At 44.7% G+C, this 27,057-nt stretch overlaps 2 protein-coding genes and 1 non-coding gene across 3 annotated transcripts; 1 reads left to right on the top strand and 2 right to left on the bottom strand.

Moving 5' to 3' along the window:
- Positions 1-749: 749 nt before the first annotated feature.
- Positions 750-17,100, top strand: DIS3L (DIS3 like exosome 3'-5' exoribonuclease). Its single transcript, XM_086471387.1, has 17 exons — positions 750-879; positions 2,848-3,001; positions 3,636-3,764; positions 4,420-4,555; positions 5,539-5,715; positions 6,635-6,713; positions 7,677-7,856; positions 8,889-9,058; positions 9,839-10,000; positions 10,709-10,956; positions 11,730-11,822; positions 12,554-13,087; positions 13,933-14,087; positions 14,193-14,371; positions 14,715-14,860; positions 16,335-16,509; positions 16,588-17,100. Exons 1-17 carry the CDS (start codon positions 750-752, stop codon positions 16,897-16,899), a joined length of 3,159 nt encoding a protein of 1,052 aa, XP_086327513.1. The 3' UTR covers positions 16,900-17,100.
- Positions 17,101-17,881: 781 nt separating this feature from the next.
- On the bottom strand, positions 17,882-25,007 carry TIPIN (TIMELESS interacting protein). The gene is made up of 7 exons (XM_009958150.2): positions 24,868-25,007; positions 23,538-23,625; positions 22,509-22,584; positions 21,392-21,514; positions 20,759-20,822; positions 18,679-18,873; positions 17,882-18,290 (listed from the first exon to the last, which is right to left on the bottom strand). The coding sequence occupies exons 1-7, from the start codon at positions 24,998-25,000 to the stop codon at positions 18,139-18,141; spliced, it is 831 nt and encodes a 276-aa protein (XP_009956452.1). The 5' UTR covers positions 25,001-25,007; the 3' UTR covers positions 17,882-18,138.
- LOC147414689 (small Cajal body-specific RNA 14) lies at positions 19,701-19,837 on the bottom strand. Its single transcript, XR_015183836.1, has one exon.
- Positions 25,008-27,057: the final 2,050 nt, after the last annotated feature.

The raw sequence follows: 27,057 nt of genomic DNA, 5'->3' as shown, positions 1-27,057 counted from the left end.
CCTCAGCCCCCATCTGGCCCCAGCCTCTCAAGAGTCTCCTCTCGCCTGCCGCCCCCGTTCCCTCAGCTCGCTCCCGCCTGTCCCTCGCCTGCCGCCCCCGTTCCCTCAGCTCCTTCCCGCCTGACCCTCGCCTGCAGCCCCCGTTCCCTCAGCTCCTTCCCGCCTGTCCCTCGCCTGCCGCCCCCGTTCCCTCAGCTCCTTCCCGCCTGTCCCTCGCCTGCCGCCCCCGTTCCCTCAGCTCGCTCCCGCCTGACCCTCGCCTGCCGCCCCCGTTCCCTCAGCTCGCTCCCGCCTGTCCCTCGCCTGCCGCCCCCGTTCCCTCAGCTCGCTCCCGCCTGACCCTCGCCTGCAGCCCCCGTTCCCTCAGCTCGCTCCCGCCTGTCCCTCGCCTGCCGCCCCCGTTCCCTCAGCTCCTTCCCGCCTGACCCTCGCCTGCCGCCCCCGTTCCCTCAGCTCGCTCCCGCCTGATCCTCGCCTGCCGCCCCCGTTCCCTCAGCTCGCTCCCGCCTGACCCTCCCTGCCGCCCCGTTCCCTCAGCTCGTTCCCTCAGCTCCTTCCCGCCTGACCCTCGCCTGCCGCCCCCGTTCCCTCAACTGGCCTCTCCCCAGCAGCTACCCCCAGCCCGATCTTTTCCCGCCCCTCCACTGAGGCCCTGCCTCCTACGGTCGCACCGCCCCCCGCGCCACGCGCAAGCGCCCTGGGAGCGGCGGGCCTGTCGGCGGGGCCGCCCGCTGCTTCCCGCCATGCCAATGCTCCGCACGGAGAAAGTGCTGCAGCTGCGGGGCCAGCAGGGCCGCTCGGTGCGCGTCGTGCGGGAGCACTACCTCCGCCCCGACGTGCCGTGCCGCAGCGCCCTGTGCCGGGCTGCCTGTCCTCGCGGTGAGGGGGCTGGCGGCGGGAGGCTGCGGGTTGGGGTCCCTGGGAGGAGAGGAGGAGGAGGCAGGGGGATGCGGGCTGCCGGAGCCGGGATCGCCCGGGCGCCGAGCTGGAGCGGTGGGGAGCTTGTCCGCCGGCGGCCGTTGTGCTTCAGGCGAAGCCCAGGGGCTCCCTGGGCGGAGGGGATCCGTGCGGCCTTGATGGGCGGGGGTGCCGGGGCGGGGAGGCCCGACAGGGGCCGGCGGGACCTGGTGCCGGTGCGGAGAGCAGCGCAGGGGGGCAGCGAGCGGAACAAGCGGTGAATAAAAGAGAAAGAACGACGGGAGAGAGCTGGGGGAGGTGGGGGGGGGGGGGGGGGGGGGGGGGGGAGGGGGGAGGGACGGTGAGGGACCCTTGTCCCAGGCCTCTGCTCTGCCGTCCCGAGCCGGGGGTGCACGGTGCCGGACAACGGCGCGTCAAGTCGTGGGAAAACTGAAGGGTACCAAGTATATAGCAAAAGTGCTCCGTCAGCTCAAAATCTTTCAGAAATAAAGGAGGTGTTAAGAGAGAAAGGAGTTGAGAAGTTGATTGTTACAGGACAGAACTGTGAACAGTTTATGGACAGTGATAAAAGGCTAAAGTGTTATGAGAGTTTCCATACTTCCCTTTTTTAAAAGATCTTTGAAAATGCATTAATTTCTGCAGGGGTTGGTTTATAGAGCAAATTAAATTCTATACGTACCTGTTAAGTATTCTTACAATGGGGCCAAGCCGCTATCTTGAAGCGATTGTGGTTCTGCATCAGCAGGTATTTCTGTTAAGTAATTAAATATAATTGCCTGTGTGTTATATCTGGCCATTTCAGACATGGGAAGGCTGCCAGCTTCTATGGTGCCCAGATTTGTTGTTGTTTTTACGTGCTGTGGTGCTGTTATGTGCATCATAGATCATCATGTGACCTTTGGTTGATATTTCAGGAGGGATTTTGTTGCTGTTACATAGCACAGTTTATTTGGTGCAGGAAACTGACTGGCAAACAACTAACATAAAACCCAACCTATTTAAATCGACCAAATTATTTACTTGCCTAAAAGAAAAAGTTGAGAATTTTAACTCTCTTTTTTTCCTTCTGAACTGTAGCGGACCTAGATGTCGCTTTTGGTTTCAGTGCCTGTTGCCATTGAGGGCAGAAGGTAGTGTGGTGTATTACTGCTCTCTGGGATGCCAGGACTAGTGACAGTTTCTGCTCCCTAATGTGTTGCATTCGGTTATGAATTCCTTAAGGATAAGTTACAGGCACATACCAGAATAAAAGTCTTGCCTCTTGCCATGCCTAGCATCCTCTCCTCTGGACTGAAATATAAATTGTGCTGTAGAAGAGTGTCAGAATATGTCCCTTTATAATTATTCTGGGTAACTCCGAGGGGAGATTAACGTTTGTTTTCATTCCTGACTCTGCACAGTGTGTAGAGCAAAATTATTCCATGCACTGTGAGAGGCTGCCCCCATAAATCACATCTAGAGCTACTTGTGGTGGGGTCCTGTGCCTGCTTACAAGTTTTTCTGATCTAGATGTGTAGGGTAGGCAAAGATACCTTACTATGGGCAGATTACATAAATCTTCAAGTGACATTTCACTTTTAATGCTCTTCTGAATTATTAATAAGTATTAGCTTTCTTGTATGTATTCTGCCATCATCTATTATATACCTTCAGTGTGAGATCTCGCCGTGTTCCTGTGTGCAGAATTGTGCCTGCTGGATTCACACTTCTAGTGATCCTGGTTAACAGACAGTTTGTCCTGTGTCAGCTTCTAAGAAATACATGAAAACAACCTGACTTGTCAAGATCTATATACTTTTGTTCCTCAGAAAAAGACATATGTTACCTTCGAGGATAGGCAACTCTAATGTCCTGACCTCCGAATATATTTTTAAGAAACCAGTACTGCAACTGAAAGTTTAAACCTTTAAACTCTGATTTCTGTTTTAGATGGCAAATTGTTATCGGATGATGTTACACATTATGTTGTCCCTGACTGCAAGGTCGTTCAAGATTACCTTGAGATTCTCGAGTTTCCAGAGCTGAAAGGTATTATTTTCATGCAAACAGCATGTCAAGCTGTGCAACACCAAAAAGGACGCAGGTAGTTATCCTGTAAGAATTTATTTTTCATTTAGATTGAAGTAAAGATGCTAACTTTGTAAAATGTGTATTTAAGCACAGTAACCCAAAGTTACAGCAAATATACTGTGCTTAACTTGTTTGTAGGTCTTTTAAGTGCCTTTACAGAAGGGAAAGAACTGTGATCCATGGACATCAATGCCTGTCATCGTTTCACTTGATAGGAGCAATATTAAACCTGTAGCATCATTAACTAACCAGATGGCTTGTGACAGGAATTAAGGAGACTTTGCAGTAACAGGGTGTCATATGCCACAGCTAGTTCATGGGCATGGCTTTGGTTTGCTGTGTTAAAGGTTGAACGCTTGTCTTTGGGGAGCAATTAATACTATCATGTGGTACTTGCGTTACCAGACATTAGCCTGTGTGTTGCCATAACATATGTTTAAACATCAGCAGCATTCATGATGGAAATTAGAAAAGCTTGCTTACAGGTGATGTTTTAGGTTTTATCATCGATGGTGTAATTTAATGCATGCATTTCTCTGGGCGTGACGGTACTTTTCTGTGAGTTTTCCAGCTGTATTTTCACCTGGAGTTAAAATAGCATTATGGAAAGAAAGCACAAGACTATATGGATCTTTTTTGTGTTTCAGGCAGTACAACAAGTTACGAAATCTAGTGAAGGATGCCCGTCACGACTGTACTGTGTTTGCTAATGAATTCCACCAGCATTCTTACGTGCCGAGAGAGAAGGGAGAATCCATGGAGAAGTGGCAGAGCAGGTTGGTTTTAAATCACGCAGTACTACGCTGGGCGACATCGGGGCGTTGTGTTTAGGAATATTAGCCTGCGTTGGGTACGTAAGAGTCCGTACTCCTGCTCTGCTTGGCTCTGGAACACTTCACAGCAAGTGAAAGTCTAGATTGTCCTTTTGTGATTAAGAAAGTGTCAACATCGTTTTCTTAGGAAAACAGGCAAAAATTTACTTAATTAAATGCAGTAATGCTAAAAAAAAAGCTGGATTGTTTTAAAGTTACACAGCCATTTTAAATAGGCTTTCGCATAATAAATAGATCGTGCACACGTTGTTGGACTGTTAGATTTAGTGGTTGGCAGCCTGCAAACACCATCGCACTGGCGTCTTGGCAGTTCCAGCTTGCTTTTTACAAACTTTCACTTGGAGGAACAATATGTTATGTCGCAGGCAGGGCACAAGAGGATGTATTGGGGAGGAAACATTTTATTTCCCTCTGTTCTCTTGGTGCTTGTGTACGGCACATAAACATCTTTGCAGATGGGAGGTTCACGTAGCCTGGTGTATATGTCTTGAAAGTATATGTGTTAAACCAAAGACTTGTTTATACAAAGCCTGCAAATGTCTTGCAAGTAGCAGATGAGATATGCCAGAAATCTTTACTTTAAACTTTGCTTTTCTAGGAGTATTTACAATGCAGCAGTCTGGTATTATAATCACTGCTTGGGTCAGATGCCAGTTGTTATGGTAACAGAAGATGAAGATGCTATCAGGCAGTATGGAAATGAAACAGAAGGAGTGTTTGTGATTTCCTTCAAGGTAACATGCCAGAAAAATAGAAGAAGGTTTCCTTTATGCTGCATCAAAATGATGAAGCAAGTACATTAAAGCCCAATGTATGGTGCAAATCATTTCAGAGTTTACATTTAGGAAAACTATGATGCTAACTCATGTCTTCGTTTATCAAAGAAAACAAAAGATGTCAGTCATAGGAATGTCATAAAAAATGGTGGCAGTGAGCAAAGCAGAGAACTGAAAAGAAAACCAGTAGCTCTAAAGATAGAGATCATCTTCCTTCAGAGCCCTTTTCATTGTTTTCCTTGTTATTACAGAATTTGGCATTGATGAACAGCGATCAGTTACCTCAGCCAGCTGTCTAAATCTGTAGAGCAAGCTGTAGCCTAAATGTCCATCAGCATTATTCTGCCAGTTTACTTTGGCCTTGACTACTGAGGATACAGTGATGCAGGAGAAGATAATTCCTTCTCCATGCCGTTGTGGATCTCTGATACTGCTTGCATTCAGCAGGCTGTGTGGGTGGGAGGTTTGTGTTTAGCTGTGAAAGGATGTTGAATAAAAACAGGACCAAGAAGATTTACCTTAAAGCTATATAAAAATGGTGATGCTTGGTGTTTTTAATTCCTATGAGGCAGTGGAAAGTGGCCCAGATGTAGCATATAGAATCATAAAAAGTGTAAAGACAACAGGAGGTTACCTGTGTGATTTTTCTGCCGTAGCACTTTACGAGAAGTACGTAGCCTGGATGGGGTGTATTGGTAGTAAAAGTTTGTGAACCTCTAGTCTAGGATGCCATCTTAAGGGTCATGCCTCCTTTAGCAAATGAGTTAGGCTGAATCTGGAACAAATCTGTGGTGTTTAGAGCAGACCCATCATTACCACTTGGAAGTGCAGTTTGAGTTATAGGTATGAGACAGCTCTTGGCCATTACGGGCTCTCCAATGCATTATTAGAAGAACAGAGACCTCTAATACTTCCGTGTTTGTTCATGTATGTGCATACAGAATTACTTGGATAACTTTTGGCCTGACTTAAAGGCTGCCCATGAACTCTTTGACTCTATACTTCAAGCTCGGCGCATACGGGAGAGTGAAAGCCAAGAAAACAATGGCAAAGAATATCCTGAGCACCTGCCTGTGGAAATTTTGGAGGCTGGGATCAAATCTGGAAGATACATACAGGTAATTTGCTATACAGAGAGCATCCACAGAACAATGCAGTCTCGAGCTTGTTGCCTGAATTAGACTGAGTAGATAAAGAAATACTGCTATAGTGGGAAGAGGGCAAGAAAACAAAAAAAAAGGCAAGAATAAGAGGCTGGAAGTGATTAGGGTTCTCAAAATATTTCCCTTTCTTCATCTTGGGAACACATGGGGTTTTTTCCTCCTGGAGAAGTTAAAATGAGAATTTCTTACTGAGGATTTTATATTTGCTATGGATTTTTCTTCAGGTTGATATGTGATGTACCTGTAAATTGAGAAAAAAATCACTGGGTGTGATACGAAGTGGCTAGATCTCATTCTTAAATATAAATAATGCTGCACAAGGGCAGCATTTCTTACTTCATTTGAACAGAGATCCCTCAGTCAGTGAAATTAATTAATGGTTTTATGGCTGTTCAGGGCCTTAATATGGATTGGTGGTGGACAAGTGTCCTTCTCTTAACAGTAATTTAAAGAACTGGAGGTAATAATTTGTTCCTTTCTTGGCAATTTCATCAGTGAGGTGAGAACAGAATATAAACAGAAAGACTGAGGTTTTTCTTTTTTGTAGGAATAACTCCAGATTCCGTAGTAAGGCAGGCAGCAAAAGTAATCTTACACTGCCTGTGCTTTGGGTAAAAGGAGCTTTACCACCTTACAATTAAATTGAGCATTTAAAAGAACTTACCATTCTTTTCCAGAAGGGAGTACTTAAAGTTCTGCATCATACATTCTCCCCCTATAGAGAGAATGGTTGTGTTCAAAATAATCTACATCTCAATAAAGACTACTAATTTCTGTAAAAATAATTGTAAACCCCCAAATTTTATACTTTAAAGTTGGCTATTCAGAAGTGTGCCCGTTTCATTCTGTTTATCCGTTCGTTGTTTTCTTTCAGGGTACGCTGAATGTCAATAAGCATAGAGCCCAGCTGGAAGCTTTTGTTCAACTCGAGGGGTTTGGCAGCAAAGAAACAGGTGAAAAGACCATGAGGGGATTTCCTCAATGCCTTTTTGACACTGTCTGTGCTTTTTACCTCAGGCCGTTTGGCCCTGTGTGTGCAGCTGTTCGGCTACTCAACAAGATGAAATACTCCAATGCTTGGGTTGTTTTCATGGGCCAGAAAGGAGGCTGAAGGTTAACGCAGAGGGTGGGCCTCATGAGAAGGCAATGCCCTTTATGTCCTCCTTCCTTCCGTAGTACCTTGGGCCGTGTTTTGGGCTCTTGTCCTACTAACAGGTTTCTCTAGACCTTTTCTGAAGTTGAATACTGATGCCAGTTGTTTTCTGTGCTTCGCTCCAACTTCACCTGACCACTCATCTGACTGAAGGAAGCGTTGGCAAAGATGTTGGCAGGATTAGGAAGCTGGTCGTTGTGAACGTAATTGGGAAAATGCCTTTTGGATCAGATTGGAACATCAGTATTGCCTTTCTGGTGTGAGTTGGTAATAAATACCTTGAAGGAACAGCCCATTATCTTTGTGCAGATGTCTTGTCCCAGCTTTCACTAATGAGTACTTTCAAATGCTCCTGTGACAGACCCTGCAGTCAAACCGCTGTTCAATACACTAATCATTGTTTAAAAACTTGTTTTATTCTGGACCCTGCCCAGAATTCTGTGGCAGTGGTTTCCACAATTTAACTCTGTTGTGGGTTTTTAAAGCTGCTGCCTAGGAACAATGAACTCATCCTAGCCTGTGCTGCTTTTTATCCAAGAGTTCACTTACAGAATTGCTGATTATCTCCATTTAAAAAAAAAAAAAAAAAAAGATGAGAAGGTTTTCATTTTCTTGCAGTATTAATTACTTGCCAGTCGTCCTTTTTGGAAGAAATCTTATTGCAAATGTCATTTTCTGTTATTTCAGCAGAATGCTGCCAAGAGTGGAGGGATTTGAATTTTTTAGCAGTTTATAGTTCTATTTCTTTTTATTTTAAATTTAGAACTTCAAAGCGACATCCTTATTTATGGGGCCAGAGCTCGCAATCGTGCGATCCATGGTGATGTGGTAGCTGTTGAGCTGTTACCTTCGCGTGAGTGGAAGGGAAGGACTGTTGCCCTTTGTGAAAATGAGACTGAGGACAAAGCACCTGCGGACACCACTGGTGACCCTATGCCCACAGGTAAAGTAGAGAGCGTGATGCAAAGTTTTGTTAAGATTACCTCACCTCCTTGGTCCAAGCTGTGTTACACTCTTCATTATATAGTCCCTTCCCTCAATTTCTGTACATGTCACATTTTTTCCACCATAGTAAATTTGAAGTGATTATCCCAGATTAAAGCATTGTGACGTATCCCAACAAGAAGGCCGCTGGATTTTTCCTGTATGTGAAACTCTCTTTAATTTCATTCTGAGAAAGAGTTGAATGACTGTAGTTACCTTCCTAAAACGCTGAGTTTGGAATATTTGCTACCCAAACACGTGCTGTCACTCTTGACAGCTCCATAGAGGGGTTGGAGTAGGTGATCTCCGGAGGCCCCTTCCAACTCCTGCTGTTGGTTCTGTCCTGCTGCAAGAGCTGAACTGCCCTTCTAGTACAGGCCAGTTTACCAGAGGGGGCACTCAAGTCCCGAACTGTTGCTGTTGATTATACAGGAAGATAATGGCATCCTTTGGATTCCGCGATGACTAATAATGTTCCAGATGAAAAAAATTTGTGTTAGGTGAAGGAGTATCCAGCTGCTGTTACAATGTGACATGCCCATGTACCGTGGGAGTCTTACTTGAAAACACTACTCTGCAGCTACAGCTACATCTTAAAAGTTTGCTGAGGTCAGAGTTAAATGTTTTAGGAGGTTAATTCTCTTCCTGCAAGAAAATGCTGTTTGATTTTGATCCTTGCTATTAAAAATTTTTTGTACTTTTACTAGAATTGGCCACGTTTCAGTAGTAGTGGGATCTCTCTGAGCAATTTATGTGCTGTATCCCTTGAAAGCTATACAATGATTTCGTTTCCACATAAATAAAAGCTCATTAAAATCGCTGTGCCAATGATAATTTATAACAAACTTGTATGACACCATATGTCATTAGCAGTTGTAACACAGATTTGGTCATATTACAAAGCCATGAATCTTCTATATCTCCTACGTATTTGTTCGCGTGTTCCTGTTTATCACTTTAATGTACAGCCAACAATGTTCCTTCTTAAAAGGCAAAGTTGTTGGAATCATTCAAAAGAACTGGAGGGATTATGTGGTCACTTTCCCCTCTAAAGAAGAGAGCCAGTCCCAAGGCAGAAACGCTCAGAAAATCCTTGTTACGCCTTGGGACTACCGAATTCCCAAAATCCGGATCAGTACCCAGCAAGCTGAAGCATTACAGGTAATTTGACAGAAGCGTTTCTCTATTCTGTGTTCTTACAAAACTGTGCGGGTGTTACATGCTCTAATGATGTTTTCCTTGGCAAAAACATGGGTTAAAAAGCCATTAATAAAGTTAATTCTGTGAGAGTAGTTTAATTTCTGCCTTGAAGGAATGTGTTCAGTTCCTGTCAGAACTGTGTCAGCTTCAGGTAATAAAGCTTATTGGAGTTCTGAAATTGGGCCACGGTCCAGGTACCCTGAGCATTTATATACTACTTGCTTTGTTTTATTCTGGTAAATTAAAGGTCATATTAGGGGTATAAATTGCAGTAGCCCTTGTGGCTTTATTGGATCTATGACTATATATAACTTTGATGAAAGTAGTAAGGAGAACTTCTCAACAAATGGGTAAGGAGTTACGGTGAGTAGCCTGCCTTTGCTGTTCATTCCTAGCTGCTTTTACCTTGTAACGTTAAGTACTTCTTCACAGCCAAGAAGTAAATTCCAATTGTGTCTTTCCTGGTATAAGAATATTCGTGTACATCTTGGTTTTGCTTTTAGTTTTTATGCTTTAAGCTAGAGATTTTCCATATAATGACCCCAAGTGGGTCTTTGATCAGGAAAGGAATGTAATTCACAGTATTGGTTTGTGTGCTTCTCGCTGTGGGTTTCTTCTTCCTTTCTATAGAGTTTTTAGAGTTGCCAGTCTCTCTGGATAGCATTGTTTGCTGCTGAAGGAGCATTTCTGTTGATTGCTTGAGGAGCAGATTGCCGCTCTAACCGACTTGTCCTGCTGCAGGATTACAGAGTTGTTGTGCGTATCGATTCTTGGGAGTCAACTTCTGCGTATCCAAACGGACACTTTGTGAGAGTCCTGGGAAGAATTGGAGACCTTGAGGGGGAAATTGCAGCTATTCTGGTGGAGAACAGCATTTGTGTTGCCCCTTTCTCAGAAATCCAGGTTAGTCTGTGATTGGATACATCCTTTCCCATTGACTTCCAGGGTCTTGTTTCTCAAAGAGGGGGACCCTCTTACAGCTGAATGTCTTAGTTGCCAACAGGTTTTTGAAAGCTGAAAACTATTTATAGATTGTCTGGAATTACTTTTGGACCAGTGGTTCTATAGATACTACCAATTTTCAAGTCAAGAGTGGTTTTGAGACAATCTGTTCGCTATGAAGAGAAGGTTACAAACTTAATTCTAATTTGAGGTAGACTTTTAAGATATTACTGTCTTTTAATATGTGTTTATGGTACTGATCCTAAAGGCCTGGTCCTACTGAAATAATTGCCTTAAATCCTTTTGTCTTCAACCAGGAGAGGAACCAGCTTTCATAGATAACTATTTTGATTGTACCTACAATTGAAGAGAAAGACTGTAAAAAACCAATATGCGGTTTTTATGTTTGCCAGAGCTGCAACATCACTACGATAATATCAGTTGTTGACAACACACATAGCATTCTTTTTGATTTGCTTTCATACTTTCCGTAAAGTAAATGTAACAGACCGACTCGGAAAATGCAAGGAAAGCAGAATTTGTCTAGGATGGAAAAGTACATAAACCAACTAATGGTGTAGAAAAGGAAAAGCTAATTAAATCTAATCTGTTGGCTTCTTTTTCTAGAAAAGGTACAAATGTATGTTCTTCAATCATGTTTTTGCACAGATGAGTGAAATGCCCGTGAGCTCTTCAAAGAATCCATGGAAAGTGAATCCAGAGGAGGAAAAAAACCGTCTCGACTTGAGAGATACACACTTGATATTCAGCATTGACCCACAAGGCTGTGAGGACGTGGACGACGCGCTCTCCGTTAGGACTCTGCCTGATGGGAATCTGGAGTTGGGTGTCCACATTGCGGATGTAACCCATTTTGTGGCAGCAAATTCTTACACTGATGTTGAGGCCAGAGCAAGGTAAATTATTTTCTAAAAATCAGAAGATTTATGGAGCTTCGAAGTTTGTGATGCCACCCTAAGGAAATATTCTTTCTTCTTCTTCTTTCTTTCTTTTGTGGCATGGAAACAGCTTATTAAAACTAATATATAACTAACAGTATTCTGCTTTATTTGGACAAAATAGGCCTGCTGGGGAAGAAACCGCTTTCTGACCTACTGCTTCACCCATTTACTATGAAATCGCTCTTTTCCACAAAGTCATGATTTAGGTTTATCTTTCCCTAATCACTACTGTGTGCTTTATCGTCTGCTTGAACATTTGTGATTTGAAGTATTTACAAACGGCTTGTTTGCATTCCAAGGGAGATGAATCTTCACCCAGAACATAGAACACCCACAAAATGGAATTAAGTCTTACAGGAATTTAATGCCAGAGGTATTTGGCAGGCTTATGTTTTCATATTCCATCTTGTGCTTTAATATGCTAAATATTCCGTTCTTTTTTTCCTTTTTTTTGCCACTGTTTTGAGCTGCCATTGCTGAATCTCTTTATGAAACATATTCTTTGAGATGCAGAAATAGCCAGCAGAGATAGCATAGCCATTAAATGACCTCTTCATGGTTAAAAAAATGGACTTCGGTATTGCACATGCGTGGGTTCTGTAAGAACAACCTTTTAAAATCGTGCTGTGTCTTGTTTTGCTGAAGTGACGTTTGTAGCACAAACTGCTTGGGAGCCACACACCAGTGAGTCCCTGTGAGAAGAACAGCACGTGTCTTTTATTCCTCAGGGCGACGACATACTATTTAGCGGATCGTCGTTACGACATGCTGCCCTCCGTCCTGAGTGCTGACATATGCTCTCTTCTTAGTGGAGTGGACAGGTAAGATTTTATGGAGTAACTGCTGAGGCACTTGCTCTCCGAATCATTTGCTGCTATTTGTAAGTAGTCGGGAGTCACAAAAAGCTGACAGACAGTATTGTACGACGACTGTCTCGTCCTCCAGTGTTCACCCATATGCTTAGCAATTGCTTTGTACTTCAAGAGCAACCTAAAGGTGACGGCATCTTTGTTCTTCACTGGTTTTTTCCCACGGGTTTCACTCTGGAGCGCGTGCACCCATGGGAACGGTCACGGTTTCTGGTGTGGACCTGTTCCTCAGGCACGCCGTTACCCCGTTTGATGGCAGCGTACAGAGTTGGCTGCCTGGCTGGCATGAGGATGTGTTCATTGTGGATGCATCTGACTAACAAAATAAAAAGGAATAAAAGCGACTCTTGCAGCAGCTGTGCTTTAAAATAGATGTGGCCTTGTATCTTAGGGGTACTCTGCCTCAACAGGTGGATTGGAAATACTGAAAAAAATAGTTTGTCCTCATTTATTAAGTTGTACAACATGAGACTGAAAGGCAAGTGCATTAATTAGTGGCATTGCTGGGCACTGGTTTGTTTCATGGAGAAAAAGATGTTTCCAGAAAAAAAACAAAACCAAAAAAAACCCACCAAAAAAAACCAAACAGAATGAAACTTGTAAATTTGTAACAGTCGGATGTGCTTGAAATGATAGTTTAAGCCAACCAGAACTATTTATAGAACGATGATCTTATTTTTAAGGTACGCTGTAAGTGTCTTGTGGGAACTAGAAAAAGAATCGTATGAAACGCTGAGAGTCTGCTACCACAGAACCATCATTCGCTCTGCGTACAAGCTCGTCTACGAAGCAGCACAGGGATTATTAGATGGAGACACGAGTGTTGTGGATGATATCCCGGAACTGAGGAGCTTGGATGAAAGAACAAGACAGAAGCAGTTGGCTGAACTGGTTTGGGCAATATCGAAGCTCGCGGATATAGCACGACACGTCAGAGCTAAGCGGGACAGCTGTGGTGCTCTGGAACTGGAAGGGGTAGAAATCCGAGTGCAGCTGGATGATAAACACAATATCCACGATCTCATCCCCAAGCAGCCGCTGGAGGTGCATGAGACTGTAGCGGAATGTATGATTCTTGCCAACCACTGGGTGGCAAAAAAGATTTCAGAAAATTTTCCTCATCAAGCTTTGTTGCGTCAACACCCTCCACCACGACAGGAGTTTTTTACTGAACTTCGAGAATGCGCCAGTGCCAAGGGCTTCTCAATAGACACACGGTACCTTTCATTACTTAAGTGCTTTAAGTAAGGTTAAGCAATGCAGCATTTGGCTATGGTATCGTCACAAAGCGTTACAGTTCTCAGTATCGATGTTAACAGGCACTGCAGAGCCATTCTTAAAAAAAGTAAATTACCGTAACGTTTCTGTGAGCAGGAGCTGATGTTCTGAACAGGAGCTGCTGCCTGCATTCTGCTGGCTGTACTCACAGTGGCAGTACCTGAATAGTTTTAGACATATCCCAAAAGAATTTCTTCAGTCACTGTGTAGTCATCAAGCTCTGCAACAGCCTTGTTTGCACCGCATGTCCTGTAGTAGTAGTGTAAGAGAGTACTTGTTTCAAATTGACTTAATTCTGTGCAATACAGTAATTTTAAATTACTCAAAATAATTCAGAATTACTTTGTCAAGATAATACGACAAGGCTGCGAGCTTCATCGCATTGGGAGGCATCACTTCTGGGCATCACGGTGCGAAGGGCATCAGCAGTGCTTCCTTTGACTTGGATGTCACCTGGTCCCATTTGTGCTGTCCTGTACAGAAAAGGTTTTGGACCAGCTCACCCTCTGTTTTGCACAGCGTAGAATGGGGTTGTGCTCCCGTCGTTCGCGGTTCTCCAGGTGGCAGAAGACGGGCCTGTTGGTGAAAACTGGGGTTTTTCTAAACATTTTTCTAGAGCAGAGCTGTTACTGAACTGTGGTGAAAGCTTTACTTTCATTCTGCTCGTCATTCATATTTTTATATTAATAACTATTATGTATGTGCTTTTGTGGGCTGTTTTTAACTACAAGCTATCACGATGGGGGCAAGCATAGTTTTTACAGAATTAACCCTTTTTTGACAGGTCTAACAAAGCATTGGCCGAGTCTCTGGATAAAGCAAACGACCCCCTGGATCCAATTGTAAACAAGCTGCTGCGATCTATGGCCACGCACGCCATGTCCAACGCCCTGTACTTCTCAACCGGCTCTTGTCCCGAGGAGGAGTTTCATCATTACGGTATCCTGGCACTTGAGGTTTTGTGCTGTTCCTGTTTCTGAGCTGCTGGGCAGGAGGCAGTCGATTGCTTTGGTCGTGTAACACCGCTGCCTTTTTCATCTGCAGGGCTCGCCTTGGAGAAGTACACTCACTTCACGTCTCCCATCCGAAGATACGCCGATATTGTTGTCCACAGACTCCTGATGGCAGCGACTCGGAACGAAGCTGAAGGCGCTGTTGAGGATCCTGTATTCAGTAATAAGGACCTTCAGGAATTGTGCAGACACATCAATAACAGAAATCGGGTGAGATGGTCGTTGTGTGTTCTCCAGCTGCGTGCACGCTGCCCTGCAGAACGGGGTACCAGTCCGGACCGTGGCTTTTGGGTCCTACAGTGACACAAGATCGCTCATTTTTATCTGTAACGCTTCTGGGGTTTTTTATTTAAATGTCAGTTTTCTTTTGAGAGTGGTAGTGACTTCATACTTCACCCGTATTACATGTAGGGTTTCCTCTTAGATGTAATCTTTCTAGGGGATGGGTAAGGAGTAAGTGATGGGAAAAAGCAGCTATGGAAATCAAAACCAAACAAACTTGTTAAAACATTGATTTAGATGGTTTCTCTTCTTTTTGTGGGGGTGCTTCCAGGCAGCCCAGCGTGCTCAGAAACAGTCTACTGAACTCTTCCAGTGCATGTACTTCAAAGACAAAACCCCAGAAACTGATGAGCGCTGCATGGCAGACGGTGTCATTTACTCCATTCGAACAAACGGCGTGCTTGTTTTCGTACCGAGGTGAGTTGGTTGGGGCTTGGACTGAGCTTAGACAGAACCTGAGTGTTACTAGAACACCCCGAGGACCCCCCTGTCCTTAAGAAAGGAAGTGTTTGTAGCACGGCCTGGTGTTGCCCAATGACTGTGTGTGAGAGTTTTGTTGTAAATCATAAGCACTGACTGAAGAATGGCCATTCCTGTGAGGAAGCACTAACTCTGCTGCACAGAATGTATTTATTTCAAACACCAAAAGGACATTTTTTGCCCAAGCAGCTTCTGGGGCAGAACAAGGACTGGAACATTCCTGCCCCCTCCCCCTTTTTTTTAAGACAACAGAAAGTGATTTTCCAACCCCCAAAGCCGTGCATTCCTCAGCACTGCCTGCCCCTGTCCCTGCAGAGCGGAGCTTAGGCAGGAGCACCTTCTGGGCAGCTGCTCCTCGCGGGCAGCAGCGAGGCAGAGAAGTGTTTACACGGTGGCTTATGGCAGTCAGGCTCTTACAAGTGCCTGTGTCTCAGCTCAGCCTCTGATTTATGCTAGTGGAAAGCAACTCCTTGCATGAAGCTAACATGACATTTTAATTTATGAGCTTTTAAATCTATATTTTAAAGTACACAAAATGTGTTTTGCTTATGTTACAAATCGACTGGTGATGATGTAAGATGACACTAGTCACCATAGAGGCGGAGAGCACGGCCGCTGCCTCTTGGAAGACTTGGCCGGCTCTTCAAGCTGGGAGGAAAAGTACCTTTTCCTTCCCTCACTGGCTCTGGACGTTTCGGATTCGTTAATGACCTTCATGTCTGTGCAGTCCAGGTAGCAACACTGCCTCCCTGGCTAGCAAACAGCTCTGAGAAGTGTTGGCATAGGAACCCTCCTTAAAAAAAAAAAAAAGAAAAAAAAAAAAACCACACCAAAACTACTCTCCAGGGATGTTAAGTCAGGGAACCCATTACACAAACCCCCTGGACTTCCACGAATACAGCCAGGGGCTGCTGGATCCTGGCCCCAGGCTGAGTTTGGCTATAACCCAGCTCGATGTAGGCCTGTCTCCAGCCTCCCAGATGTAGGGCTGAAGGACCAGCACCTGCCCAACCACACCAGGCTTCCTTCCCGAGAGCCCAGCAAACACACTGCTAGTCTGTAACTGGAGAAGTTTCCTCACCGTCCTGTCTGGCATAACCTGGACCACTGCCCTGTCCTCGGGGCCCCTCCAGGCTCCACCGAACACGGAAGAGAATGGATCACGACTTCACTTGTGCTTCCCTGCTGCAGTCGCTGCCTTCATGCTGTTTTCATCTGCTCGAGGGGTTTCTTTGGCAATGCACATCAGTGTCCCTGAAGCAGGATTATCAGGCTGCCCCTCTGTGTTATAACATTATAAATAAAACGATATATAATCCGAGCTAGCCTTCTGTTGGCTTCAAAATGAAGAGAACAGATAAGGCTAAAAATTGTTAGAACAGCTTCTGTCTGCTTCTCTGCTTTTTTGTAGGTACGGAATCAAAGGTGCTGCCTATATGAAAAACAAAGAAGGCTTAGTGATCTCTTGTCAAGGTGACAGGAGCTGTGAGTGGAAGCCAGGATCACTTCATCGCTTTCAGAACAAAATTACTTCCACTACAACTACTGGAGAATCAGTTACATTAAGCCTTTTTGATCATATTACAGTAAGTATTTAATCTGAAGGAAGTAAAAGGAGAGATAGCACCATCAGAAATAAAATACATTTTTATATTGCTTTTAAGGTGAAAATCCTTGTGCAGACTTCCCGCTGCCACGCCGACACGATCAAGCTTGAAATCGTCAGGACCGCACCGTACCAGACTTCAGACACGGAGGTTTCCCAGAAGCACTTTCACGTGGTGAAATCCGACTTGGTGAAAGAAGTCAGTCAGTCTGCAGAAGCAGCCCAGCGTGCCCAAGAAAAAGCAAGAGCTGAAGTAATTGATGAAGACTATCAGGAGTACTGCCAGACCAAAGGAGCAAGCTTGTACCAGCTGCTGGAGGAGATCAGGGATTTGGCACTGTTGGATGTTTCAGCTGACATCAGAACTTGAACTATGACCCAGCAACAGCTGCTTGTTCATGTTCTGCTCCTACTCACTTTGGACAATTGGGTTTTTTAAAAGCAGTCTATTTAAAATATTTAATAAGAAACTAAATGTCTATTTTAAATAAGAATTATTTTTATCTGATTATGAACATGTATGAGTTTCTAAAAGATTTTATACATGATAAATCTCCTCTTCCAGACTAAAGACAGTGTGGTGAATTCTTTTAACTATCATTCAAAAATTACTTTCCCCTATTGCCCCTAAATTAAGTCCTTAAACCCCAAGTATTTCCTACAGCTGCTGGCTGTTTTCCACCATAGCTTAGTGAGTTTTAACTCCAAGCTACAGGGCTGTGAAAAGCAAACTCCTTCACACTGATCTACAACACCGCGGGTGGTTGAGGGAGCTCCCCCAGCTGCACATTGGCATAAAATAACACCGGCTGACATGAGCTCGCTTCCTCTGCTCCGAGTGCTGCTCCAGTCCACCCCCTGCTCGGGGCTTGTCCAGGCTGGGGATTCTTGGTCGTTCCACAAAGGGAAAAGCTGTTGCGCAAGGAGCAGCAAGATGAAAGGGCCTCCAGGCAGAAACCAGAATCGGCTGGTTTGGTCAAACAAACTTGGTCAAAGCCAAAGCCGGTTCCCCCAAGGGGACGTACGGGTCTGAAGAGAGGTCGGACTGGCACAAGGGAGGGGGGAGTAGGGAGGGCCTGTAGCTGTAACAGCCTCGTACACAAATGTCAGGTTTGCCTTCTGAAATTTAATTGCTTCCATTTTGTAAGAAAAGAGAGGCAGGTACTTGGTAAGCAAGTTAAAAAAAATCCAGGACAGCTGTTCAGACCCAGCCCTACCCACCATGACATATGCCCTCTATTTAAAAACCCCCAAACAACACTTCAATAGAAACATCACCTGTCAATAGCCCAGCTAATGAATTCACTTTGATATCAGTTGTAAATGAAATTCAAAGTAGGTTGAAAAACTCATTAACATCTAAAGAATGCTGGGGGAGGTGGAAGAGAGGTCTCCAATGCAGTCAGAGAACGTTCTGTTTTCTGGTGTACGGAGCTGCTCATCTGCAGTTTCAAGAGAACAGTTCTGTCCAACTGTACCAAGCTCACGGTGAAGACTCCCCTGAAGCTTCTGGAGTCAGAGTGCAAAGAGCCAGCAACATTTTAATATGATAGTACTTAAAACACTGGGGTCTTTTGGTCAAGAAAGTCATTCAAAGGATGGGGAACAGTTACTGCTTTTCACTGACACGTTCCAATTCTGTATCTCCAGCTCCTGTAGCAGCACCCTTAGTTGCGATGACTTGAGTGTCTTCGATAAGGTCAGTGGGATCCTGAGCAACCGGGGTATTAAACTCCTCTTCTGAGTAACTAGTGGAGACCTCTGTTGGGGGAAAAAAAAAAAAAGTAATTCCAAGCCCCATTTCCTACCATGAGCAAACGCTGTGGCTGTGCGTTCACCTGCAGTTTCTACCGCCAGAATCAGCCTGCAGGAAAGCCGCCTGCAGAGATGACCAGCCCGTTCAGTTTCATTTCACCAAAGACAAAGCCAACACAACTTGGCGTGACAAGTAGGGACAGCAGTTCTGACTCAGCTTTGGCGGAGTCGAACTACGGGAACACAGTTTCAATTTCAGAGTTAACACATTTTGCTACTTGCTAGAAAAGCAAAGCAATCACTAGCACTTCCCTTCCACTGACTCGGCAGCTCGGTTGTACGAGCTTCTCGGGCCACGAGCTCAACCTGAACACCGAGTCACAGAGCTGATTACCGTCGTGTTGCGACTGGCTGTTGCACTGCGTCTTCGCCTGCCTGCGCTCCAAGGCCAGCTGCCTGTTCTTCTTGATTCGCTCTCGTTGCTCCTCCGTGAGAGTTGTACCAGAGAGAGGTGTGAGTTCTGCCTTTCCAGAGCAGGACCGTACATCTTCAGGGGCTGTATCCAGTCCATTGCTTCCCCCTCCATCATCTGGGTAAAAATGAGGGGGTGGGAGGGGGAAGAGGGGCAGAAACCAACCCTTTCAGCCCAGAGAGGTCTGCTGCTAAATATCTGTCATGAGAGCATTTAAAAGCATTTCTACGGTCTACATTTTAAAGCTGTATTGACAGCAGAAGATCATTCTGAAACTTAGTTTTAATGGGCAATTTTCTGCCTAGGTCCACATACCTGATATTCAAAGTATGTAACAAATGCTTATCAGAGATCCCAAACACACAACAATAACAAGTGCCTGAATTTAGAGAGGCACAGCTCCGTGTACCAAGTTAGCAATCGTGAGCTGGGCTTGAAGGTTAAGAGGAGGCAGTAAATCAGGCAATGCTTACTCAATAGCCAGATAATTTTCCTCCCACCCCTACTGATTCGACACTGTCCTTTGGGGAGTGGCAGGAGTAGTTATGGGAATCAGACACAGGTTCGGACACAGACATTGACTGGCCAGTCTGGACTTCAGTCAGCTACTGTTACGGAGTTTTTACTCGTTTGCCAACATTAAAACATGCAAAATGGAGGCAGTCCAACTGCGTTAGACAAACTTCACCCACCAACAGAGAAGCAGAGCACTCTTTCAAGAGTGCCTAAGGCCAAGTATGCTTGTGCCTCTGCACCACTGTAAGCCTGCGAATAGAGAAGTTAGCTGACAACAAGGTTTTGGTTTTTAATACAATGCTCTAGCTTGAGCTTTTATTTCAAAACTATAAGATACCCACTCGAGTTGTTCAAGCGAAGGCTGACCGGTTGCGGCAGGACACTCGCCAACACGGTTCAAGAACAGGTCGGCACCGCATTGAAATACAACTGTATGGAACCATCGCACAGAAAGATCTGATAACTCTACAGACACTGTCGGCAGGAACCATTTGCTTTACTGTTTGTGGCTGCTCATGGCTGCATTCCATTTCTAGCCAACACAGCCAACAGTGAAGACAGCCACATGTCACCAACTGCCCCAAGGTCATCCCCACAGGTGAGGCAAGGTTCTACCGCCGGTGAACTCGCCCACCAGAACACCTCTCCCAAGCACTGGCTTGCCTGGAGGCTGAGGTTCACACGGAGACAAACTGGACAATGGGTAGATAATTGTTTCAGCAGAGCCCCACAGTGAAAGTCTGAACAGCTGCAAAGGACCTTAGGAACGACTATGAAATTCTCTCATCTCTGCTAATAGTTTCTTTCAAAACACCAGATAATCTCTGCTCCCAATTTTATAAAAAAAACCCTGTTTATTTCTAGTCTAAAAACATAATCCAATTGGAAGAGACTCTTGTATTACTGACTTCTTCAGTGGCTGGACTTTGATACTGGAAGAAGAAATACCGCACAGCAGCTGTACACCAAGACCGACAAACAGGCGTGCCAGTGCCCACCAGCACGAACAGGCACTTTCCCTACAAAGGCCACCACAGCCCGCCCGCACTGTGACAGCCTGTGGTACGAACAGTGCAAGGAGTCTTTGAGTCCTGCATTAGTGAGATCCAAGAGCTCTTCAGACTCACGCTCGTAAGCATACGACACAAACCAGCAAGTTAACTTAAAAATTGTGGTTTCGAGGGTTTTTGAGAGAGTATTTGTAACAATGCTGGCAATAATACCCAGTTTCTACTTCCTTCCAGCATACCACACACTTTGATTTTTTTTATATATATAAATATATTAGCATTTTAGTCCCGAGTACCAGTTCAGTTTTCTAACTGTAACTCTCACAGAAGCTTGGTTTGAAAGTAGAGGACCACTCAACAATTTCTTGTACATTAAGAAAAACCCCATATCATCATCATTAATTTCTGGTCAGCGGGAGGGGAAGTAAAGTAATTTTAGGCACTGAACTACTGGACAGAGAGCACGACGAGCATACCTTCATTAGTTGCAAAGTCTTCGTGTAAAATAGGAAGATCAAGTCTAATCCGCTTTAGGCAGGTCTGCAAATGAGAGATTAAAATACTGATATTTCATCTGTAACAGCATCTTTTGTGCAACCTTGCTATGTTTTTAATACTACTCCCAATTTCTCATTATACTTTATCCCTCTGAAAAAATTATTCCCTTCACTACATGTCTGTTTGACCCACAACTTTTCATGCTGTGGATTGTTCCTCTAGTTCATCTATCACCTAGCGAGATGAAGCAGCATTCTTCATAAGTCTTCTTTTGCAGGTTCAAATGTTAAAAAACAAATAAAAAACCAACCCACAAAACCCCCTAAAACCAACCAGTTCCAGCACTCTTAAACAAATTACTTTGTTTAAAGATAACCCGAGAAAGTCAAAGCCAATTCTCTGAAGTACTAATTCAAATAAAGAAAGGCTGTATCTAAATGTACACTTAAATACTGGAAAGAGCTATTTTTAAAAAGAGAGAAATTATTTAAATAACAGTATACTCCTCAGCAGTATGCACAACTTAAGTCTTCTTGTGTTGCATAATTGCTCGCCTAAACCTACCTCTTACTGAGCACTGCATGAAGAGAAACCGACAGAGGAATACGTACCTGCACTTCCTTTTTGTTTCCCAAAGTCTCCACTCTGTCAATAAAATCCTCAAACTGCAATTTTGGAAACAGCCTGTGAGCCCAGTGTTCCATGTGCCGTATGAGCGTCTTCAGGTCCTCTGCCTAGAGCACACGAAACACCGAGCTAGCAAAAACTGCCCAAGGCAGGGGACTGCGGAGGGGAACGCAACAGGAACAGCTGTGAAAGCATTTTAAGCCTCTGCAGCTTGAAAGCCTCTGGAAAATGGAAGCACTATGAACGCGGGGGTAACCTCTCCGCTCACAATCGAGGCTGAAGTGCCATTTCAGGCTGGGAGAAGAACAGCCATCCCAGCTCAGACAGAGCATTTCATACACTGTAAAACATCCGAGGGGCTTCTGGGCAGCTGCCCTTACGCAGCCTAGGTCTGAACCGCGGCCGAAAACAAAAGATCCGTTTATTTTGACGTTTAGAACGCACAGAAAAATGTGCATCTAAATAACCTTATCTAAAAGGTTTTTGCTCAAAGCAGCAGTTATCTCCCAAAATCTTTGTACCTCCAGTTGTAAGAGAAAATCTGTACCATGAATGTTCCCTGTAAACCAGAGGTGCACAGGCATCCTTGCAAGTGTGCCAACAGCCTACTGATATTTAAAGAAAAATAAGCCTTGTATGTTTAAGTGTATCCAAGACAATGAGTCACTTTGTAGAGAAAATCCTGCTTTCTCCTTGCTGAAGTGGTATGTCACACTTTTCAATATGAAAAGCTTTGGGACAGAGGTGTCACAACAGCCAGAATATTTGCAGTAACAAAGGAAACTGGTCATGAAATGAGAGGTAAAGGCATTCCAGATGTAGTGGGCAGTCTTATTAGCCTGCTCCAATTTCAAAAACCTCTTTCTGTGGACAATACTAACAGAGTTTTAAGATCAAAACATGGATTTTATTAAAAGATTTGTTCGTTTTTTTTTTTTTTTTAAATTTGCAACTACAAACCCCATCAGGGTATGTTCAAATACTGCTAGAAAGCCGGCTAACCAGAGTGTAACATCAATTCTCCCCATATCAGATGGGCAGCAACCTACCAAATCCAGATTAACCTCCCAGGACACAAAACAAAAGCTCACTGTGTCTTACCTCGTGCCCTTTACCCTTGAACTTTACGTTGTCAAACATGTGTCTTAGGGCTGGAAGTCCTCTTTCGGAAATTAACCTGGTAATAGGGAATGGGTGAAGCTATTTGAAGCCCAAACTTTCTTCTTCTAATTAACAACAATGAAAAAACCCCAAACTCCACCACAAACAAAACCCCCTCACATTCCTCTAAATAGCTTAAGGCTACAGAGCTCTATTTGAAAGACGGACAGAATTAGAAGTCATTAAGAACATGCACAAAATGTCATAAAAGCTGCCGCGAGGCCCAAGTTTGTTTGTTGTTAGTTTTTGGTTTTTTCTTAAGCCACCTTTAAATTTTCAACACATGTACTCCTAGCCCAAGGAGCTTTTTGCTTTTGATTACATGGAAAGAAAACTGAATGGTCAGTTCTGGTATCTATACTGGCCAAGTAAAACTAGTTAGATGTGTGATCAAAGCACCCACGTGTGGTATCACTGACCTCATCAGTGTATTTCAAATGGAAGAAACTGAAAGCTCAGCTTCCTTCCATTGCTTGTAAAGAACTCACACCAGTTTTAGTGATAACAGCAAAGGAAATATTAAAGTCATCATCTTTATAGAGAGTTCACCCTGTTTGTACATAAGTCACGTGTAAGTGTCCTTTAGGTAGTGCCTTACAGTCCTCATTCTATCAAGGTTTTATTTTGAAACGGGCTTTCATTAAATAAAGAAACCTACAGTACTATGGCTGAGGCCAAATAAAGAAGACCCAGCTGGAAGAGTCCTACGTATAAATAAAAATTATCTCTTCACGAAGCATTAGTCACATACTAAGTCCCAAGGAGACCTCAAGGTTAGACTGGCAACAGCGCTACACAGGTAGGCGGGGAATGAGAAGGCTGAGGTGCAGCAGGCAAGAGGCACCTCCATCTCCAAAACTCTTGATCCTGACTTGGCTGTGACCAAGCAGGGAGCACAGTCACCCTAAATCACTCCCCGCAGCCACATACCAAATTCATGACAGAAAGAAATATTCTGTAAAAAATTACCTCTGGGCATCTAGTTTAGGCATTGGTCTCTTCACTGCTTTCCGTGGAGCTACAGCAGCATCCTTCGCTTGTGACGGCTGCTCTCCATCTGGTTCCAATAAAGAGAATAACATACTTTAAGTATATAAAGCAAGTGACAGCAAGTAGGATTGTGTCGTGCAAATTTTAAGTTTCTACCCTATCAAAAAGGCATCACAACTATCTCATTGCCAGCACAGTACTCCAAACAAACATCTGCATATTTCACCTGCCTTCTCGCACAAGACAGACTGGAAATAAATCCGTCGCTTCAAAATATACTGAGGAATCAGCTTTTATAGCAAAGTAGGTCCCTTGAAAGGGAAATTTCCTAATTTTAGAACTTTTATATTGTATTTCTGATGAGAAATGTATTGAGAGAGGATGTTGCCTCTAAAAGTTAAGAAATTCTAATTATCAATGAACAGAATTTGAGACGTATGTCCCAAAGTTTCCACCAATAGATCTGAAAGACAGACCTAAAGCACCAGCATCACCCTCAAAAAACAGAGAAAGAGGAGATGTGTGACCACAATCAACGCATCTTTTAAGAACCACATACTTTTTGATTAGGGCCAACACATTTATTTGACTGCAACAGCCAAGGCACCACTGCCCATCTCATCTCAGAGCTAGCAATTGGTTATCACACTGATTTCTTGGTTTGCTTTTTGTTACTTTGAACATCAGGAATTCAGACGTTCTCCTTTTCACATACCAAAGAATTAAATCTATCCAAAATCCTATTTTCTAGTGGACAGAGCAGGGATCAAGGGGAAAAATATGTTTAATGCTGTAGACAGGCATGAGTAGAAGTAAACAACAGTTAAAATAAAACCTATTACCTTGCTCAGGCACAGCAAGATCTTTTCAAATACAAACAATTAAGTTTTACTGTCCTGAAGTGTCTTGGATTTTTCCTAGGTCATGCTCTACAAAATCCACCAAGATCTCCCTGGAATACTACATTCACGCTTACTCCTTCTGAAATCCAAGTCAACTAATCCAGGGTAACTATAGATCACCACTGCATAATTATCTTTACCAACGATTTGTCAGAAGAGCTTGAATTTTATAAAGATTCAATTGTGCACATATTTTCATGGAATCTACAAAAATAAACTTTTCCCACAAGCTTGGAAGCATAGAATCATTAACAATTTAAATTTACAAATTGCTTTCTTATCTACACAAGACTGTTTTTATGCAGCAAACTCAAGACAGTGAAGTATACACCACCAGTAACGTTGATATCCCAGGGTTTCACTGTCTGTACCAAAAAAGGGGATCTTTAGGGGTCACAGGTGTTCACCTCCGTTAGCTTGAGCCCATTCAACATCATCTCTTCCTGGAGAGGCAGGAGGTGGAAGAGGTGGGAACGTTTCATCTTCTGTATTCTCATAATCGGGAAGATCAAACAAGTTGTTCTCTAAAGGATCTATCATTGCCACAGACGAGCTTTTTTTTCCCCTCCTGCAGGAAATACCAAAAGCATTTAGAGAGAAGCAGCGAGAAGGCTGCCACAGCAGCAGACAAACATCAGTTATACACAGTCTGTCTGCAGCTTTTCCAGAGAAAAAATTGCCAGCCAGAGAAAACAGCCTCATACAAATTAAGCAGCAGACACCACACAGGCGATGACACAATCCAGCCTCCCTAGGCGGAATAAAATAAGGGTTTGTCATGTTTCAACTCATCCAAGTTACCTGGGAGTGGCAGGTACGGGTCACAGGAACAAAACAAAAGAAGGGGATTTCTCACCAAAAGCTGTTTGCCACTCACATCCTTGATAAGCAAAGACTAGGAGGTTGGGGTGGTAATTCCTCTGATTTACAGCTTACCCACTCAGAAAGGCAGTCTGGAGGAGGATTCCCCTTTCCCGGCTCCTTAAGCGAAGCTAATTCCGCAGACTTTAGCACATCAGCACAACCGGGTTTAGGGTGACCCGCTCTCACCACGGCTGCGTTCCCAAGGCTTCAGGAACGGCTCTTTTTTTACGGGAAAGTTGTTTCTCAGGCGGTTTCAGTTACGAGAGGACGCCCCAAGCAGCTCCGTGTACACTGACCTTCGGAGGGGAGCTCCCGACCTCTGGGCTGCGAGACTCTCACGGAGGCTGAGGGGGGAGGGGGGGGGGTCGAAAGGCGGCAGCAAAGGAGCCCGCTACGGCCCCAAGGGCCAGACCTCCAGAGCTACAACCTGCCGGGCGCCACGGAGGCCCCGCTCCCCTCACGCCGCTGGGGCAGCCCCGAGGCGGGCGGGCACTGAGGGGGAGTGGAGGGGGCTCTCCCCCTCCCACCGGCGGGAAACGGGGCGAAGAGGGCTTCTCGTCTGCCTCCTCGGGGCAGACGGGTCCCCGCCGCCTCCCGCGCACACCGGGCCGCGCGCCGCTCCCGCCTCCCGCTCTCCCGCCGCCTCCGCTTCCTGCCCCGCCGAGCGAGGACGGCGCCGGGCGAGCTGCGCGCGAGGGAAGTGCCGCGAGAGCCGCAACTCTCGCGAGTTGCCGGGCGGGACGGCTGAGGAGAGCGGTCAGGCGGCAGAGGGCGCATGCGCGGCAGAGCAGCGGCGGTGCTTTTGGCGCCAAAACGCGCTGGGCGAAGAGTAGGGCTGCGCCGCTGAGGCGTTTCTATGGGCGGGCGGGGGGGGGGGCGTTTCATCGCCCTTCGGGTGGGCTCCATCGACGGCTCTTCAGGGAAAACTTGCTGGGGATGAGAGTTTGATTCGAAGCATCGAAGGTCGCTAGGCCCCACGGTGAATCTGCCCCAGGAATGGGATTTAAAATGGTGCCTGTTGAGGCCTCCCTCAGCTCCCCACCCCTGAGGAAAGGGCGCCCAGGACAGGGAGCGACCCCAAGCCTTCCTCCACACAGATGCCAGCCTCCTGGTAGTTTAAAGATAAACAGCTTGCAATTGTCCAGGCCGTAATAAATACCACCAGGCCCTCTGGGACTTGTCAGCTGCGGCATAAAATGCCATTTAAGGACTTGACTTCAGGCTGCCGAAACAGGAGAGAGGCTCCAGGCTGCCGTCCCTGGTGCCGCCGCTGCTGCTGCATCTGAAAAACTGTGTTTTCATACTTCTACAGGTCAGTCCGTAGAAGTGTATCTGACTTAAATTATAGGCTTTTCATTTCAGCAAAAATGGAGAGAAATTAATGTAAAATATTAATACATTAAAGGAGTTGTTTCTCCCTTATTTCTCTATAATTCAAATTTGATATCATGTTTATGGTAATTTAATGTATTCCTTATAATGTACCAAAGAAAATCAAGTGCAGTTACTTTCCACTTAAAAAAGAAAAAAAAGTATTATCCTTTAGTCAGGATTATTTTAACAGTTAATGTTTAAAACATGTATTCCCAAATGCAGCAGCATCTTTTGTAGTCAAGAATATGGTAAATACAGGGAGAACACGTCAATGGATTTGTTAGCTTTGAATCCATTTCTCTTTTTAGATATGGCCAATTTCTTCAATTGACTGAGGCACATGAAGTATGAAAACAAAA

The sequence above is a fragment of the Leptosomus discolor genome, chromosome 11, assembly GCF_034619465.1.
Source record: "Leptosomus discolor isolate bLepDis1 chromosome 11, bLepDis1.hap2, whole genome shotgun sequence".
In the NCBI taxonomy this organism is placed as follows: Eukaryota; Metazoa; Chordata; class Aves; order Leptosomiformes; family Leptosomidae; genus Leptosomus; species Leptosomus discolor.
This window is presented reverse-complemented; position numbering and strand designations above follow the sequence as displayed.

What these genes read in the sequence shown, in the direction of transcription:
- TIPIN (XM_009958150.2), bottom strand. Translation starts at nt 25,000, where the DNA reads ATGATAGATCCTTTAGAGAACAACTTGTTTGATCTTCCCGATTATGAG. An exon ending in CCTAAACTAGATGCCCAGAG is followed by an intron (nt 22,585 to 23,537) that starts GTAATTTTTTAC and finishes CCCTATTACCAG; the next exon opens with GTTAATTTCCGAAAGAGGAC. An exon ending in AGACTTTGCAACTAATGAAG is followed by an intron (nt 18,874 to 20,758) that starts GTATGCTCGTCG and finishes ATTTTTACCCAG; the next exon opens with ATGATGGAGGGGGAAGCAAT.
- DIS3L (XM_086471387.1), top strand. Translation starts at nt 750, where the DNA reads ATGCTCCGCACGGAGAAAGTGCTGCAGCTGCGGGGCCAGCAGGGCCGC. An exon ending in TGGTGACCCTATGCCCACAG is followed by an intron (nt 7,857 to 8,888) that starts GTAAAGTAGAGA and finishes CCTTCTTAAAAG; the next exon opens with GCAAAGTTGTTGGAATCATT. An exon ending in GTGCTTGTTTTCGTACCGAG is followed by an intron (nt 14,861 to 16,334) that starts GTGAGTTGGTTG and finishes GCTTTTTTGTAG; the next exon opens with GTACGGAATCAAAGGTGCTG.